The 18,882-nt window shown below is 44.6% G+C and overlaps 1 protein-coding gene across 2 annotated transcripts in view; it reads right to left on the bottom strand.

Moving 5' to 3' along the window:
- Tmem132d (transmembrane protein 132D) overlaps window positions 1–18,882 on the bottom strand; it is a 647,297-nt gene that overhangs the window by 188,833 nt on the left and 439,582 nt on the right. For both annotated transcript variants that reach the window (XM_017598307.2, NM_198727.2), the window contains one exon: window positions 3,332–3,515. In XM_017598307.2, coding sequence (XP_017453796.1) covers window positions 3,332–3,490 — 159 coding nt within the window. In that variant the 5' untranslated portion in view covers window positions 3,491–3,515. The remainder of the gene's footprint in view (window positions 1–3,331; window positions 3,516–18,882) is intronic.

Raw genomic sequence — 18,882 nt, 5'->3', positions numbered from 1 at the left:
GAAAGTGGGTATCTTTACACACAGCAGGTAGAATTGTAAATTAGTTAAAACTTCCCGAAGGCAATTCTACAGACATTACAAAAATGTATTACAAAATTACATATCCTCTGACTCACATCATTGAATTAAAATTTATTTCTAAAAGTTTACCTCAAGGGATCGATGAGAGATACGTGCAAAGATTTCTATATCAAAACGCGAGCCATAATATATTTTATAATAGAAAACACCTTTGTAGTGTTATAGAGTTATGTTAGGGATTTTTAAACACATGGTTTATGGCTGTCTCTCTCCCATTCCTATGTCTAATGCAGAATAATGTCTGAACACCTATCAGGAGCATGTATTTCAGCTCTCTGCTTTTTTGCCACTGGGACATCTATTGCATGATCAGGTCAGGGACAGCCTTAGGCATTCCGTATACCCTCCACAGTTATGCCCGCCTGCCCAGGCAGACGTCTTCTGAGGAGGAACTTCACTTAGCTTCCCTTGCCACATCGCCAAGTTCTTGGTTTAGAAGATGGATATAAGGTGTTATACTTAGTAAAAGATCCATCTGGCCCTGTCCCTCAGTGTTCTGGATGCAAGGTAGATGTGATTTTTGTAGAATTAAAAATAGTGGGGCTGGGGATTTAGCTCAGTGGTAGAGCGCTTGCCTAGCAAGCGCAAGGCCCTGGGTTCGGTCCCCAGCTCTGAAAAAAAGAACCGAAAAAAAAAAAAATAGCTGAGTCCCTGATAGGTATTGGGGACTGAACTCCAGTTCTCTGTAGGAGTAGTATGCACTGCTGATATGTTCAGGGTCATGCAGCCACTGGATGGAACATCCAAGCCACTGAGACAAACTCTAGGCTGGGCACACAACGGTAGTAAATAGAACAGACACCAAACCTAGCGGACCAGTGTGACAAGATCTTTTGTAGAGCAAAGAACAGACCCCACTCTTGTGTTTCCCCTCGTCCCACAGTTATTTCTATAACATGCAGCCAAAATGCTTCTGAAGAAATAAGTAAGCCCATGCAACTCCCCACGGGCCTCAGTGCAATGGTTTCTCACAGCATCAGACCCCCAACTCGTCTAGTTCCCTTCTGGCATACAGTCCTCTAACTTCAAACTGTCATCCTTGTCCAGAGAGCTGCTTTCTCTCCCAGATACCCCTCAGTGAACATACAAATTAGCCGACGTGAGGCCATTTCATACTCCCCAAGTAAAGGATTATTTTATCAAGTAACAAATTTGGACAGCAAAATGACCCCAGATATGAGACGGGGGGGCGGGGGGAGTCAGAGCTCAGAACTCACTCTTGAACCCAGAGATGGCCTCTTAGAGAGGACTCACTCAATCCCACCGTATTTGAATCTAGTTCATGCAATCTAGTTAGTTCAAGGATCAAAGATGGTTGCCTGCTGCCTGGCCTTTCAGATTGAGAAGTATAGGGATTTGAACAACCCCTTTCCTTAAGGACATCCAGCACTGCTGTGGACTCTTCTTCGTATCTTGCTGTCAGTAAACTGAATAACCGTAACAGTAGCTAGTGCTTATTATATGTCCGCAAGAGGCTGAAGTTCTTGTAAGGACCCATGAGTTACTTATTTAATTATTTGGCTTGAGTTTTGTTGGGCTGGGAATTGAAACCAGTCCTGGCACATGCCAGGCAAGCACTCCACCATGAGCTCCAGCCTCAGAGCCAGTGATCATTTTGTTCTCACAACTAGCTACGGGATATGAGTTCCATCTACCCTCAAAGGAAGAAGTACTTGAGGACTACATAATGTATATTTGTATGATGTGCTGGTTAGTTTAGTTTAGTTTTGGGTTTTTGCCAACTTTATCCACGCTAGATTCTATGAGAAGAGGGAAACTCTGTTGAAAAGACGCCACCATCAGATTGGCCCGTGGGAATGTCTGAGTGAAGGGGAAGTTTCTGGTTTCTTTGGAGACTCAGTTGTGTCATGTGATGTTTTTCTGGAAGCTGTTGAGGCAGACCCCTGAGAGGACGTTTTGCCGTGGCAGACACTTGAGAGGGCATGCGGTGTTTGGAACGAGCATAAGTAGAACCTAAGAGATGCTCTTGCATTGGTTCGTCTTGCAATGCTTTACTGGTCTTCGCTATTCTTTGCGTATCGAGGCTTTGTAGAGAGTAATTTGCCCAAGAACGTCTCATGGTATTCTGGCCGATTCTTGCTGCTACCGTGGACGTGTGCAAACTTGACAGAGCTTCACAGATCTTTCTTGTTTCAGCGGCTACTGTTAATTCATGGTTGGTGTTTGCCAATTGAACTGGACTGCCACTACTAACTCGTGCTCGATGTTTTAGTCTGGACTGCTGATATCCTGACAGCAAAGATGGGAATCGCCCCAAAGGATGACAGTTCCACATCCCCTTTGTCCTGTTAACCATCTTTTGCCCTTATCTTTGGTCAGTGGTCTAGAAGGGAGGTTGAAGTGTTTAAGAACACTTATTAAAGTAGGTTTTGAAAAATCTTAGCCTATATCTGAGAGGCATTCTCTTGATTAATGACTGATATGAGAGAGTATAGGCCATCATGGGTGATGCCATCCCTGGGCAGGTGGTCCTAAATAATATATAAAAGCAGGTTGAGCAAGCCATGAGGAGCAAGTGAGTATGCAGTGTTCCTCCATGGTCTCTGCCTCAGTTCCTGCCTTGAGTTCCTGCCCTAAATCCCTGAAGGATCAGCCGTAAGCTATAATTAAAATAATCCCAGTCCTCCCCAAGTTGTCTTTGGTTCTGATATTCATTACAACAGAAGAAAGCAAACTAGGACACATGACTTGGAACTGAGTCGTGTCTGCCTGCATTACAGGGAGGAGGCTAATACCAGAGGAGAACAGCAGACCTTCGGCACCCAGATGAGCATGTCCCCAAGCCCTGTTAGTGTCTTATGGAGAGGACTCTTTGCAGGGAATACCCCATCACCTCTCAAGACCTGTTCTCTTTGTTCCTTGTGGAAGTGTCAAATCACTGAGCTGTTAATGAACAGAGTCCAGATTTCCTTGAGTCTCAGTTCGAGCACATAAACACTTAAACCAAGCCCTCTGCACAACTGCGTATGTTTGAATTCCTTAGGAGATTTGCATTATACCATCCATAATGTTCATTTAAAGAGAAGCTCGGAACCACTACCTGGACTACATTTTAAAAATGCTATTTAAAGAATATTACTCAGAACATATAGAGGTGGCTACTGGCAATGGGCTTCATAGTCCCACTTTTGTCCACACTTTAGTGTTTGATGATCGACATCCTTGACCCCCTAAGCTTGGATCACAGCACAGAGCCTACCCATTCCCAGTTCTGCGAGTGTTTGCTTACCATGGCTAGTGGTATGACTCCAATCAAGTCCTTCTGGCTCACGTAGATCTTGGACACCCCCAGGTCAGACGTGATCTCTCCTGGGTATTCAACCTGCCATGTCACGAGCTGTGTGGTGGGCGGGTCACTGGGTGCTTCGACCTCGATGTCAATCTTCATGACTTCGTAGGAGGCATCATCCACACTGTGAAATAGGGATGAAGAGAAACAGAAGTGAATGACAGAGGTGCAGAACTCACTCGTGTCAGAGTGGATTTTCACCGGCACCTTGTATGCCCAAGTCCTGAGTGAATTAAGGACCAACCACCATCCACAAGCTTACCAGCCTTTGCCAGGACTCTCACATCATTATTTAAGGGTAGCTTCTTCTTATGAGCTATTCAGCTTCCCTAGGATAATGGCTGCATTCTCCAAACACTCTCTAACCCATGTCCCACCAAATATGGCTCTCTCTCTGGTTTCCAGAAACATCTAAACTGGCAATGGCTATGTTGGTCTTATTTCAAAACCACAGCCCATTCAGTCAGATGCACAGAATTTTAAGGATGCTGGGGCCTTGTGATCCACTGATGGTAAGGCAGCATTGCAGGGATACAAAAGACATGCAAGAATGTGGGCTTAGGGGTCAGCCCACTGCTGATAAACATGGAGAATTCATCAGATATCATCTGTAGACAAATGTGGTTATGACAAATGCTAGTTACTAAACATCTCCGTTCCCATAGGGCGTAGCTCCGGAAATGGATCCGGGGTAGATGACCAGAACTGTTTTGTCAGCCCTTAGCTCCTCTTATTAACTGGCTAGTTCTGTCTCCTCAGAGTTTCTTTTTACTACAACGTCTGCTCTTCTGTGTGACAAGTGAGAGAGAAAATGGTTTCGTGTCAGCCTTTCTTGAGGATGAAATGAAAGGAGTGTAGGTGAGAACTCAGATGGGTTGCCTGAGAGGGGCTCTTAAGGCATCGTTAGTGAGCAGATATGTCTCTAGCGGCCCACGTTTTACATCTTCACAGAAGTGTCTTTGAACACTGTCATTTATTATTATCAGCTGTGCCTTTTCATAGAGGACTGGCTTATGGAAACACATCAATTACACCGTCCAACATGCAGTCTCTCACGAGGAGCGCTCAGGGAGAGCCGCTGTCAACAAACAAGGTTAAGATGGCTAATTAGAGATCATGAGATTGGGTGGACAAAAGCCAAGATAAAAGCCACCAACAGAGAGAGAGGGGAAGAGTCATGGAAAACAGAAACAAAGAAGGAAAAAGGCATCCCCACCACACATCCCTCCTTGCATGCCAAGGTGCTATTGCTGGCCTGAGTCCTGTTCAGAGTCAGTTCAAGGACACTGGATACCAGCTATCACTAGAGCCTAACAGTTTGGATGCTGGAAGCTCAAATCACAAGCTGATTTCAATGTATCGGAGCGGGTAGACAAAGCACAGTCAACAGAGGAGTCCGAACCAGGGAGATCTGAAGTGCACAACCCACTCCCACCACTGCCTGGATAGAAAGGGACCAGAATTGATGGATGTGTAAGCCAAACTCAGTGCAGGGTCCCAATGGGCACTGGAGATGCTTAACATCATACAGAGGTGACATCAGCAGAGGGATACTTCAGTGGTTTCTTCTCAACATCCTCCACCTTCCCTAACACCCATCCATCCCCATCACTGGTTAAAGTCTTACCAGAGCATGGGAAGTTTATGGGGGAAGCCATAGCATGGAATGTGTTACAGTTAATCTGATAGGCTGAAAGGGGCAAACACTGTGGACCTCTACATGCCCTCGGAGCCACAGGTACAGAGAGGCACTGCTGGCATCACCATCAAAACATCAGAGGTTGGGTATAATGTGCAAACTGAGGAAATCAGAGAGGGAATTCAGGAGTGGTCTTGGACTTAATTTGAATGTCTGACAGCAGCAGCCTTGTCCTATCAGCAGCAGGAGAAGGCACATCTCCCGAGCAAGAAGTACAGACTGAGGGCATACTGTATGTTATGTTTTATTGATTTATGGACAGAATATTACTGTGCAGCCCTGGCCAGCCTGGAACTCTTTATGCAGACCAGGCTGGCCTCAAACTCAGAAATGTTGAGAATAAAAGTGTGTGCCACCAAGCCTCGAGATTTTATTATCCATTTTAATTTTTATTGTTTTTTTTACTTCATTTTTGTTTATCTACTTATATTTTGGGGTTACATTTATCTTTGTGTGTGGTATAATGTGAGTTGTGTATGTGTATGTATGTGTATGAATGTGTTTGTATGAGTGTGTGCATGTATGTGTGTGTGTGCATGTATGTATGTATGTGTGTGCATGTATGTATATGTGTGTGTGTGTGTGGTGTACATGTGTGCACCATCACATATATGTGGATGGCAGAGGAAGTACCGGGGTTGGCTCTTTTCTTCCATTACATAAGCCTTGGAGACAGGACTCAAGTTTTAAGGCTTGGCAGTTATGACTTTATCCATGGACCCCTCTTCTCCAGCTCTTATTATTTTAATTTAAATCAAAATTTTAATGTTTTGATTAAGTTTATAAAGTGTCCATCCACTTCTGTCTTTTGGTTTGTCATCTTGTTTGGACTTGTGCCTCACTGGGAAAGCCTGCATTGTTTCATTTTCTTCCTCTAGTTCCAGTACATAATAGCCTTCCTACTGCTCATGGTGTGCCTGACCTCTCCCTCCCTCCCTTTCTCCTTCTCTCTGCTACCTCTCTGCCTCTCCCCTTTTTCCTCTCCCACATCTCTCCTTCTCCCCCTCTTCCTCTCCCACATCTCTCACTCTCCCCCTCTCCTTCCCTCTTTCCCCCCCTCTCCTCTCTCTCCTTTTTCTCTTTTTCTCCCTTCCCCCCTTCTCTCCCTCTCCCCCTTCTCTCTTTCTCTTTGGTTTTTTGAGATAGGGATTTGCTGTATAATCCTTGCTATCTGGAACTCACTTTGTAGACCAGGCTGGCCTCGAACTCAGAGGCTCACCTGCCTCTGTGTCCCGAGTGGTGGGATTAAAGGCACACACCCTTTCCTCTCATCCTGACTATAACTCAGCTTTCTCTCTTACCCATTCCTTTCTTTCCTTACTACTTACATATTGAGATCATTAACTTTAAAAAATACTGTAAACTAAGAGGGTTTTGTTTTTCACAGCAGGAACTCTGGTGAAACTGTAGGTGAGCCTTCTAGAGCAGTGGTTCTCAACCTGTGGCTCGAGACCCTGTTGGCAAACCTCTGTCTCCAAAAATACTTATATAACAGAAGCAAAATTATAGTTATGAAGTAGCAATGAAGATGACTTTATGGTTGGCGGTCACCACAACATGAGGAACTGTGTTAAAGGGTCACAGCATCGGGAAGGATGAGGAGCGCTGTGAGCATACAGGTGGAGGTCATAGCATCTTCCTTGCTGCTATTATTACTGAGACCTGTACAGTGACTTCCACCTCATCTCCAACTGACATCCACACGAAGACAAGGCAACTCATCAGGAGACTCATAAGAGAGAACAAGAAGAAGCAGGGCAATGGCTCTGTGGCTCCCCCTCTCCCCCTCTCTCTCCTCCCCTCTTTCCCTCTCCCTCCCTCTCTCTTTCTCTCTCTCCTTCTCACTCTCCCCCTCTCCTACTTCTCTCCTTTCCCCCCTCTCTTTCTCCTTGGTTTTTTTTTTTTTTTTTTTTTTTTTGAGACAAGGATTTGCTATCTCAAATCCTTGTGGCAAGGTCTGGGGTTCATTCCCCAGCACTGGGAAAAATTAAAATAAAACAAAGAAAAAAATGCAACTACCCAAAGTGGTAAACTATATCCCAAGGGACTCATCCAAACAACTGAGTAAAACATTCAAAACAAACAGAAGCCGGGAGCCAGGCAAGCACAGCTGAGTCTCAGGAGCTGATGGTCGCAACACCAGAGAGCAAAGATAAGAAAACAGTGGAAATTCCTGATAAAAAGATTTCAGAGTCTTGCTTTAAAAACAAACCAAGGACCAATAGAAGACTCCAATGAGCGGTGGAATGAAGTAAGGAAATTCAATCAGAAGCCAGAGAAAAACGTGACCATGGTGGATAAAAGTCTCAGTATCTTGGAGTGTGAATTTGGACACACAGAGGAATAAGTCACACAAATCAGGAGAAGCATGTACATCGACACACTGTAATAGAACAAAAATATCTGGTAGTGAAAGAATCGACCAGTAAGACTAAATTGAAAGACAACAGAAAGCATTATAAACAGACAAGCCTGGTCAGAAGAATGGATTCCAGGAATGGTGGCCAAGGTTGATATGGTGCATAGAAACATATATAAGAAAGGAGAATCAACACAAATGACAAAAACGTGTGAGAACTCTTAGATGCCATTCAGGAGACCAAACAGAGAATGCCTTGGTAGAGAAAGCCTCTGGGATAAAAATCTAAAGGGCTTAGGCAATTAATATGATGAAATTGTAGCTGAGAGTTCTCCAGGCTTTGAGGAAGAGGTGGACCATGTAAAAACAGGAGACATTTGGGAGCCTAGCAGATCTGATGAGATAACTCCCTCCATGACACATCACAGTCAATATAAAAACACAGAAAGTAAAAGACAACACCGAAAGTTGTAGTGGACAAATCCCAACTCACATACAAAGACGGAGACACCAGAGTAACATCAGATGTCTCATCAGTAGCCCCACGAGCCAGGGAGACGTGGACTAATATATTTCAGTTGCTAAGACAAATCACTCTTAACTAATTTGCTAAACCCAGAAATGTCTTGTAAAGTTGAGGGAGAAGAATGAACATTACGAGACAAGCAGAAGTTAGAAAAAAAATGTCAACCAAGGAGGGTACTGCCGACAATGAATAGAGGAATATTATAGACACAGGAAGATGAGAGTTTCCCCACGAGAACATAGGGAATCCTAACATCCCATGAGAGGATCAGATGGATAAAGGGGAACTGGGAAGGTATCAATCAATACAACCTGTTAAACTTCAAAGAGGAGGGAGGAAAGGACTCTCAGCAATCTGTCTTCATAGGCTTCCCTGTTATTGATAGGCTATTTCTCTGCCACTGGTGAAATGAACCACTTCAAGTCAAATCCAATTGTAGTAAAGGTAGGTTTATTGGAAGCTGCTCTCTGGTGGGCAAATTCACTGGCCCCAAGGATTGAGGGCCAGGGAAGTTTCTATGGAGGTTGGGGGGGCGGTGGACACAGAAAAGGAGAAAGGGCATGAGAGGCTCAGAGAGAGAAGAGAAAAAGAGGAGAGGAGACTAAAATGTCTGAATTATATAGGGAAGAGCTTCTGGGGGAAGGGCAGCTGAGCTCTTTGGCTGAAGAGAGTTCAGAGTTGGGGGCAGGGTATGCCAGGTAAGGACTGAGGGATGCTGGGAGAACCCAAAGGTCAGGTCTGCTTTGGTATCTAACATATGCACCTCAGTCCCTTGTCTCTGTTGGAAACCAAACAGTTATTGAGATAAAACACCATCTAAAAAGCAATGTGGAGTGTAAAGGCTTTATTTATTTGGCTTCCAGGTAATAGTCCGTCTCAGAGGAAAATCAGAGGCAGGGATGGAAGGAGAGGCCATTGAGGAATGAATGCTGCTCACTGGCTTGCTCCCCATGGCTGTCTCAACCAGCTCTCTTATATGGCATAGGATCACCAGCCCAGGGGGTATCACCCTGAGTGGGATGAACCTTCCTACATCAAATACCGATCAAGAAAATGCCCCTACAGACTTGCCCAAAGACCAGTCTGATGAAGCAATTCCTCAACTGAGGTTTCTTCTTTCCTGGTGTGTCAAGTTGACAATGGAAACTACGTCATAAACCTTCAAAGCATACTGTGCAAGCTGAGAGAGAGAGAGAGAGAGAGAGAGAGAGAGAGAGAGAGAGAGAAAGAAGAAGAAGAAGAAGAAGAAGAAGGAGGAGGAGGAGGAGGAGGAGGAGGAGGAGGAGGAGGAGGAGGAGGAGGAGGAAGAGAAGGAGAAGAGAGGAAGAGAGGGGTGAGGGGAGGGGAGGGGGAGAGAGAGGAGAGAGAGAGAAGAGGAGGAGGAGGAAGAGAAGGAGAAGAGAGGAAGAGAGGGGTAAGAGGAGGGGAGGGGGAGGGGAGGGGAGGGGGAGAGAGAGGAGAGAGAGGAGAGAGAGGAGAGAGGAGAGAGAGAGAGGGAGGGAGGGAGGAAGAGAGAGAGAGAAGGAGAAGAAGAGGAGGAGGAGGAGGGAAGGGGGGAGGAGAGGGGGAGAGAGGGGAGGGGAGGGGAGAGAGGGAGAGGGAGAGAGAGAGGGAGGGAGGGAGGGAGGGAGAGAGAGAGAGAGAGAGAGAGAGAGAGAGAGAGAGAGAGACTGACTACTGACTGAGATTTTGAAATCAACTTTGCCTTTAGGGTCCTCTTCCAGCTCTCTGAGTCCTGTGATGTGTCAGTAAATCAAAGCAGAGGCATGAAAACCAGAGCATTAGCTGTGAATGCTTTACCATGCGTGGCATTGGGAAAGATCAAAGACCATCCACACAATGACCCTTGGGTGGGAGCAAGATTAATAGCGGAGAACTCAGGATGCACCCTGAACAAGAGCAATTTGGGAAGTGTCTTAGTCAGGGTTTCTATCGCTGTGACAAAGCACCATGGCCAAAAAGCAAGTTGGGGGAGGAAAGGGTGTATTCGGCGTACACATCTGCATTGCTGTTCATCACCAAAGGAAGTCAGGACAGGAACTCAAACAGGGCAGGAACCTGGAGGCAGGAGCTGATGCAGAGGCCATGGAGGGGTGCTGCTGACTGGCTTGCCTCCTATGGCTTGATCAACCTGCTTTCTTATAGCACCCAGAACCGCCAACCCAGGGATGGCACTAATCATTAAGTGCTTGGACCTCCTCCAGTGATCACTAATTGAGAATATGCCTTACAACTGGAGCCCTCAAGTAAGGCTCCTTCCTCTCTGGTGACTCTAGCTTGTGTCAAGTTTGACACACAAAACCAGCAAGTACAGGAAAGAAAGGGTCGATTTAGCTTACGATCAAGGTCAAGGTCTGTCACTGAGGGAAGCCATGCTGGAAACTCAAGCGGGAATTGAAGCAGATCATGCTTGTGGCTTGCTTGCTCTCAGCAATTATGTTTAGCTATCAGTAGTATACAACTCAGGACCATTTGCTTAGGGAGGGTGCCGCCATAAAGAACTGGGCCATTCCATATCAATAATCAACACAGTTGGTCACAGTCATGGCCAATCCCCGATCTGATCAAAACTGTTCCTCAGTTTATGTCCCCTCCTCCCAGGTGACTCTAGGTGTGTCGAGCTGGCTGTTTAATCAGAACACCAGTCATACCATCTTAAAAAATGCCTGCATCTGTTTTTCCTTTTCTATGGATTAGAAACCACTCTATTACAGTATGGCCAGAAGCACTCTCGTGATCCAGCTTTACTCTGCAGCCACCCACATGGGCGACTGGCTTCCAGGGTGTGTGTGAATGCTGCGGTAGCAAGGCAGAGTGGGTGGGGGAGAGAGAGAGAGAGTGAAATTTCACTCCCAACATAGGCTCCTCCAGATGGTCCTCTAAAGTATAAATTGGTGAACTTTTAGAAAACAAAAGTAAAACCAGAGGTGGAGGGGAGGAGTGGGGTGGGGGTGGGGGCTAGTCTAGGACATGAGTGGCTCTTTTATTAGGAAACCTTTCGAGATGCATTCTCAGTATCCCTTCCCAAACACTTTCTAAAAGGTCAACTGTATGCAAGATAGGTGCTATTGGGTTAGAAATGGTGGTTTCCAGGACTGCACAGATTTCCCCATCCCTTCAGCTATCCACATCTCCCATATACGACTCTACCCATCACCCTGCACCTCAACCCTGGGCTCTAACTGCTAATGATCCATGTCTGACTTCCCTTGGATAGTTCCTGCTACGGTTTGAATGAGCTTGAACAATCGGTCCTTAGCAGGGGGCACTGCCTAGACAGACTGTGGAAGCTTCACAGGTGAGGAACTGGACTCGGTGATGACAGTCTCGTCTGGCCCCAGTGTTTTGATTGGCCAAGATGTGAATGGTAGCCATGCTTTCCCATTCATGATGGACTGTAGTCTCTGAGACAGTGAGCCATGATGAACTCAGGAGTGAGAAAAGTAACCAGTCTAATTCTTTCAGGATTTTTAGACCCCACTGACATATAAGTGCAAAGACAGCTTTCTAGGGATTATTTGTTCAGACCTCACAGCTTAGCAGATGACCCAGTCCTTGCCTCTAGAGGAGTCAGAGTGGTGATACTCATAATCTAGTGTCCCCTTTGGCTTCTCCTAGAAGCTACACTTTGTACGAAGGGACAAAGTCTTGGGCTGGGGTTTTTATCTCCTCAAGATCTCAATGGCTATCACAAACCAATTTCTTATGGAATTCAGACACTATTAAATCTTCATCTTATTGGCCCTTTCTATGGAAAATGAAGAAATTTTCAAAATAAAGAGATATTGTCATAGGTTTGTGTCAACTTGACACAAGCTGGGGTCATCAACGAAGAAAAACCGTCAAGTGAGAAAATGCCAATAGCAGATTGGCCTGTGGACAAGCCTGTGATGTATTTTCTTGATGGATGACTAATGTAAGAGAGCACAGTCCACTGTGGGTGGCACCATCCCCTGTGCACATGTAAGAAAGCTGTGTAAGAAAGCAGGCTGAGTAAGTGATGGGGACCAAGTCAGTAAGAAACGCTCCTCTATGGCTTCTGTTTCAGTTCCTGCCTGTAGGTTTCTGCCCTGTCTATCCTCAATGATTGACTATGATCAGGGGTATAGGCTAATAAAACACTTTTTTCTCCAGATTGCCTTTGGGCCATGTTTTATGACAGCAATAGAAAATAAACAGGACAGAAACCAAAGACAAACCCAAACAGAAGCATGAAACCAGTAGAAGTATAGAGAGCCTCGCTCCAGGCTCAGCTCCACTTTAGGAGGACTCCCCATAACAGTGTGGTCCTTGCATGCAGTGGCATTTGAGAAATTTGCATCTGACACAGACACAAGAGACCAGATGTCTCCCCACATGGGAAGGACCACTGTCCTCCTTTTTTCGTCTCCCCTCTCATGTCCTCATTCTCAAGATTAAAAAGGGGATATTACTCAAGCAAATTGTTTCTCCTCAGACATTATCAAGCTATTAAAGTTTTCCATCACTGGTACTTCTTTTTCTGACTTCTTCATTACCATTTTCAGTATAAGACCTTTTATGAGGAAGTAAAACACACACAACCCTTTTAATGTATATACTTTGTAATGAGATTTTTTTTTTTTTTGGTCACTATAAATTTGTCTTCTCATGAACTCTCTAGTAACCAGAGTCATTCTGGAGAAGAAAAGAGGGGAGAGAGAGGGAGAGAGGGAGAGAGAGGGAGAGAGAGAGAGAGGAGACAGAGAGAGAGGGAGAGAGAGAGGGAGGAGAGAGGGAGAGAGGGAGGAGAGAGAGAGAGAGGGAGGAGAGAGGGAGAGAGAGGGAGAGAGAGAGAGAGAATATGAACTTACTTGTTTCAGCTACAATGGGAAATGTTTCTCCAAGTCCCTTATATGTCCCTCAGTCTACTACCACTCAGTCAGTCAGTCAGTCAATCAGTCAGTCAGTCAGTCAGTCAGTCAGTCAGTCAGCAACTGACATTATTTCTGGAATTCTCTTTGCTCATTATTGTTCTGAGTGATAGAGACTTAGATTCTAGAGTTATACATAGATCAGCTATGATCAGGTAGTAGCCTTATAGTAGCTTCGGAGTTGGGATTACACTGGCGCCCAAACTCTATGCAGATACAGCCTGTGCCAGTTCAAGATTGGGCACAGTCGGAGTATTCATTAGAATTACCTTCACTCGGCACATCCTCCACCAATCCAAAGGGCTCACCATGGAAGCAGAATCCACAGGCATTTAGCCTGTGTGGAAAGGGGACATTGGAGAAAACATTATCCTATGAAGCAGAGCCCCACAGCTATAAGAGTGGATGAAGAGCAGAAGGACTTGATGGAAAAAGAGACTCTCAAGAACCTTGTATTGCCAGGGAAGTCCAGAGCAGTCTCGAAGGGAAAAGCAAACTTGAGCTGAGGTCTCTATAAAGCATAGATAACTGTAGAGGGAGCACTCCAAGGAGATGGGACTGCATAGCCCAGGGCTTGTGTATGTGCAGAGAACAGGGCAGGATAGTGCAGTGGTAACTGAGGTAACCTCTGTGGTATGGCTGGGATCCTTAAGAATCCTGGGACTGACAGGGTCAGGAGGTGCAGCTGAGTGGTTGGTGGGAAGGCCTTGCAAGCCTTTAAAAGCAACCCCCTATGCAGGCAGCTATGACTGGCCAGTTGCCTGCAAGTGAAAGCTTATTTATGCACCATTTTTTGAGCTAAAATTAAGCTCTAGATTCTTAATTTTTGGGAAAAAAAGATTATGCAGCATAGAGCATGCATAGTCTACAAAGCTTGGGCACATTGCCATCTTACCCCTTATAGGAAAAGCTTGCCAATTCATGATCTTTATCACGAGAAAAAAATGATGAATTAATAACCTTTAAAAATAATAAAATGGTATTTACTTCATTACATAGATACTTCTCTAAGGAGACTACGAGAATGTGAGGTGTTCAAGTACTTCTCCCCACGGCTAATGAGAAAGTTCATACATAAGGGTTGACCCAAGGCTATTCTGGATTGGAACAACATGTAAAGTGGAATGCTAGAAGTTTGCATAGGCGGGCCCTATTATAAAAGGCTGCTGTTGGGGTAAGAATTCATATATAACAAGCTTATTTATTTAGTTTAGGTACTAAAAAGTACAAAATGATCTCAACTGAAATAGAGCAGCATGGTGAGCTGCAACGGAAAGAGGAGGAAAGGGGAGGAAGAGGAGGGGGAGGAGAGAAGGAAGAGGAGGAGGGAGGGAGGAGGAGGGGGAAGAGGATAAGGAAGAGGAGGAGGAAGAGAGGCATTCTTTTAGATAAATTATGGACTCCACAAAAACCCCTGCCAAAATCAGAATTTTTTTTTTCGGAGCTGGGGACCGAACCCAGGGCCTTATGCTTGCTAGGCAAGCGCTCTACCACTGAGCTAAATCCCCAACCCCCAAAATCAGAATGTTAAATGGAGTGAGAGATCCCTTTCAAGTGGGAGCATCCTTCCCATGTCTGTCATCTCAAGCCCTGCCCTTGCATCTGGAGCAGCAAACCCCAGTTAATCAGACAGAGCAAAGACATAGCTAGCCTTGATGTGGGGGCAGGGTCAAGTCTCTAGATGAGGTCCTGCCTAGATTACTTGATCAAGATACCAAATGACTTGACAAATGGGGATACGGCAGAGTTAAAAAGTAAAAATCTACACGACGTTTGACAAGTTTGATCCTTTGCGACCCAAGTCATCAAAGTAGGAAGCAGAAGTCCCAGGGGGGAATGTGATGGAGATGTACATGGTGGGATGCTGTCCTCTGGACAGGACAAGTCCATGTCTCTTGAAGCCTCTGTGATTTCTTACTGGAGAACCACACAAGATTTGGTCCATTGACATTTGGTTACGCAAGGGAGGGCTCATGTAGACCCACATACATAAGGTCATCTATTCCTGGCAGGTGGGTGCTTTGATTTGCCCCCTGTGGCTGTCCATAAGCTGACCAGTGACAGTGAGTAACTGTTCATGCTTCTGTGAGTAACCCTTTATCTCTGCTTTTGTAAGTAATCCTTTACCCATGTTCCTGTAAGTAATCCCCTGCCCTTGGCTCCTGTGAGCTACCCCAATTAAACTTCAGCCTGGCTTGAGTGTGGTCTTCTTAGGGTGTGCTATCTGGGGTGTATAGACTTTCTTTTTTAAATGTCTACCCAAGGAAAGTTTACCTAGCAGCACAACTACTCATTCAGAATGGTTCTAAAGGGAAAAGGTTTTCTTTGCAAGAGAGCACCTCTCCCACTTAGGCAAAGTTCACATTGGTCTTAAAAGAATAAGCCCGACATTCTAAGTATATGATCAGTGTATTTGAGATGAAATAACCTTACCTCGTAGGTTTTAAGTTTCATTTATTAAAAGGCAAATCCCTAGTGTCACCCCGTTTGCTCCTTTTTTAATTATATTTCCACCTCTGTTTTACCTGGATTGACTTATATGATCTTTTATGGTGCACTTCACCTGTTATTCACAGTTCAAGAAGGCTTCCCCATGTTACAAAGTCGATGAGGGGGGTGGTGAGAGCAGAGATGGGGATGGGAAATTGACTGTTTGTAAAGGCAAGCTCCATCTAAAAGCAGTAAGTGCCCTTGACATCTTTGGGGAGCCCCCTCCACTCCCAACGGGAAAGCATTTTCCACACTTGAGCTGGAATCGCTACAGCAGACAAACGGAGAGAAAATAACACTAAATCTTTCATCTCCACTTCGTGACATTTTCTTAAACATATTCGCTTGGAGATAGAGAGATATTTTATTTTTATACATCTCTTTTTGTTGCGAGTTTTTTTTTCTCCTCCTCCCCCAAAAAAGAAAGAAAGAAATTCAATCTGTATGCCACAGACACATTAGTATCCTTGCCAGGGCTACAGGCTGTTCGAGATCACATCTCGTCTGTATAAACAGGTACCTTGGATGCCCAGCCTCTGTGATGAAACTGGGACCCTTGGTGGAACTTGGGTAAGAACTACAAACTTGGAGTAAGGAGGAATTGGCAAGAAATGTCAGCAAGCCCATGACATGCAAGTAATTCCTGAATCTCTGGATCATGGTTGTGGGGGTCTGCGATGGGCTAATTTTGTGTGAATACTCTGCCAGTCTTCTAGGAGTTGATGACTCTATGCGGTATATGGTTTCTCAATCACAAAATTGTAATTAGAACCATTTCTATTACCATGTCTTGTGACGCCGTGATTCTTAGACTCCACTCCAGCAATTTTTTAAGTGAAAATAAACCGAGGAGGATTTCTTTTTATACTTCATTTAAACAGAATGCTACCAGGCAGGTCAAAGGATGACAGACTTGAAGAGGGATTCAAGTGTCTTTGCAAGTATCTTGCTTGGTACTTGGAAGTGGGAAAGCCTCACCATGGCTGTGGGATAGCCTCAGCAGGAAATTAAGATGCATCTCTCTCTCTCTCTCTCTCTCTCTCTCTCTCTCTCTCTCTCTCTCTCTCTCTCTCTCACACACACACACACACACACACAAATGCACATGCAACATACACATATGCATGCTTGTGTGTATATGCCTGCACTTGATAGCCATAGCATTCCTGATAACTGAGGAGGGTATAGGATGTACAGTATGAGTGCCACACTGAAATAAAAGGCCCACAGACATTATTATTCTCTATTCACAATCTTTTTAAGCATGCTGTAGGCTTGAATTGCTAGACTAAAAAAGCTCTTACGTTCACATGAAAATTCAAAAGGGGGTTATTAATTGATAGTGATGACCAGTGCTAAATCTACTAATGGTTTTCTCAGCTCCCATCTGACATGATAAATGACAGAGCTCACAGGTTCTGATATTTTATTATCCTGTAATAAAATTAACTCAAATACATATATAGGTAATTTCTTCTAAAAAAAAAAGGGTTTCTGTTTCTTTAAACCTCCACGTGAGACTGTCACGCCACTGCCCATGATCAATACATAATTGTGTTTCAGCCTTCTAGTGCCTAAGGTCCAAGGCTGAGGAATTAATTTGCTGGTTGAGGTTAATGGAATGTCAATTAATTTCTTGGTATAAATGTCAATACATTCAGTTAGGCTTTGTGATTTAAATATAATTAAAGATAAACTTTAAGTCAACGTTGCCTTTTCAGTTTGGGGTATGATGGGTGATTTGCTCAAATCTTATGAAGACACAGGGATGGGGATTGGTCAGTTTGCTTTATTTTATCCAGCAAGTTATGCGTGTTCATTTCCAGTAGCAGAAGGATACAGGAATAAGTTTCTCTTGTTTCTCTGCAGCTTCACAGCTCATCTCTAACATTGTAGTTTGTGTTGCTTGCTGTGATAGTTGATAGAATGGACTTTGGGACAAAATGTACCCAGTATCGAATCCTGCTTATGGCACTAATTAGGATGTGCCACACTTAACTCCTGGGATCATTAGCTCTAATTATCAACTTTATACAACCCAGAATCACTGCAAAGATGACTCAATGAGGATCTGTTTACACTGGGTTGGCTTTGGGAATGTCTGTGGGGAATTGTCTTAATTAAGCTAACCCATGCCAGAACACCCAGCCCACTGTGGGCAGCCCCATTCCCTAGGCTTGGGTTTCTTAACTGTATAGGGAGTAGTGAAATGGAGCTGAGCACTAGTAGGCAAGCAAAATGAGCATGTGTGCACTAATTTATGCTCTTGACAGATGTGATGTGCTTGGCTTTTTGAAGTTTGTACCTTGACTTCCCTGCAAGGATGGGCAGCAACCTGCAGTTATAAGCTGGAACAAACCCCTTATCTTTTAACTTACTTTCTGTAGGGGCAGAACTCTGAAGGACCCAGATTTGGACACTCTAGAGTGTCCCTTAATCATGACTATTTTGAGTGGCCATCAGACCTCAGGATATGATATCACAGGGTGCATTGAACTCTATGTGGCCTTGTTCCACAGTGCAGTACCTGCTTGAATTGCGATAGCAACATGCACAGCTGTATGAGGCCATCCTATCGATGATTAAATGAGATCAATGCACCAAGGCTTTAGGGTTATAGGACTATGAAGCTATAACCAAGTCTATGATGGTGATAGCTTGCATTTGAAACTGAGTATCAAATATGGCATAAGCTCCATTTAGTGCCTGTAGGAGACTGAGGGAAAGCTAAAGAGCAATTTCTCCAAATGTGGCTTTGAATTCCAACATTCTTCCTAACTGTGGATTACAGACAAGAACTGGAGAAGCTACCTATCGTCTATGCTGTATTGTAGATGATGCTCATGGCACCAAATGAGCGTGCTTGGAAAGGCCTCCGCTCTCAGAGAGACCACACTCTAAGGGACATCAGATTTCAAGCCAAACAGACACAATGTAAATTCAACCTCCCTGGAGTGGTCATCTCTCTGCTACTTCTCTCAATCAAGAATCAGAGGAGAGGTAGCTGAATGATGGCTCCCAAAGTTGTCTATGTCCTGATCCAGATCCCCAAAGGAGTCCGTCACCTCCACCTTATATGGCAAAAGGGAATTTGCAGTAAAATGAAGGTCTCAAGATGAGATTATCCTGGACCATGGTCTGACTCTAAATATAATCCTGACTGTCATTATTAGGTAGAGCCGTGGGCAGTTCTACAGTGGCAGGAACCCCCTGAAGGGCCAAGTAGGTCCCTGGAAATCGGACAAAGAGCCTACTTCAGAAGCTAGTAAAAGAAATTATTCTAAACAATTTGGCCAGGTCCTTGTCTGGTGGACCAGAGGAACTTCCTCAGTGGCCTAATTCCCAATCGACATGTTCTGCTCAGGAGTGTGGGCTGGGCTGTGCACTCCTACATCTACAGCAGCAAACCCGGCAGCAATTTGCCGTTATGTAAAAGAGAATGTTAATCAACATAATATACATTATGCTCAACCTTATAATAATTCAATCAATGATTCAACACAGCAATCAGTAAATAGGGAACCG

The sequence above is a fragment of the Rattus norvegicus genome, chromosome 12 (assembly GCF_036323735.1).
Source record: "Rattus norvegicus strain BN/NHsdMcwi chromosome 12, GRCr8, whole genome shotgun sequence".
In the NCBI taxonomy this organism is placed as follows: domain Eukaryota; kingdom Metazoa; phylum Chordata; class Mammalia; order Rodentia; family Muridae; genus Rattus; species Rattus norvegicus.
The sequence above is the reverse complement of the archived record's forward strand: the minus strand, read 5'-3'. Positions and strand labels throughout refer to the sequence as shown.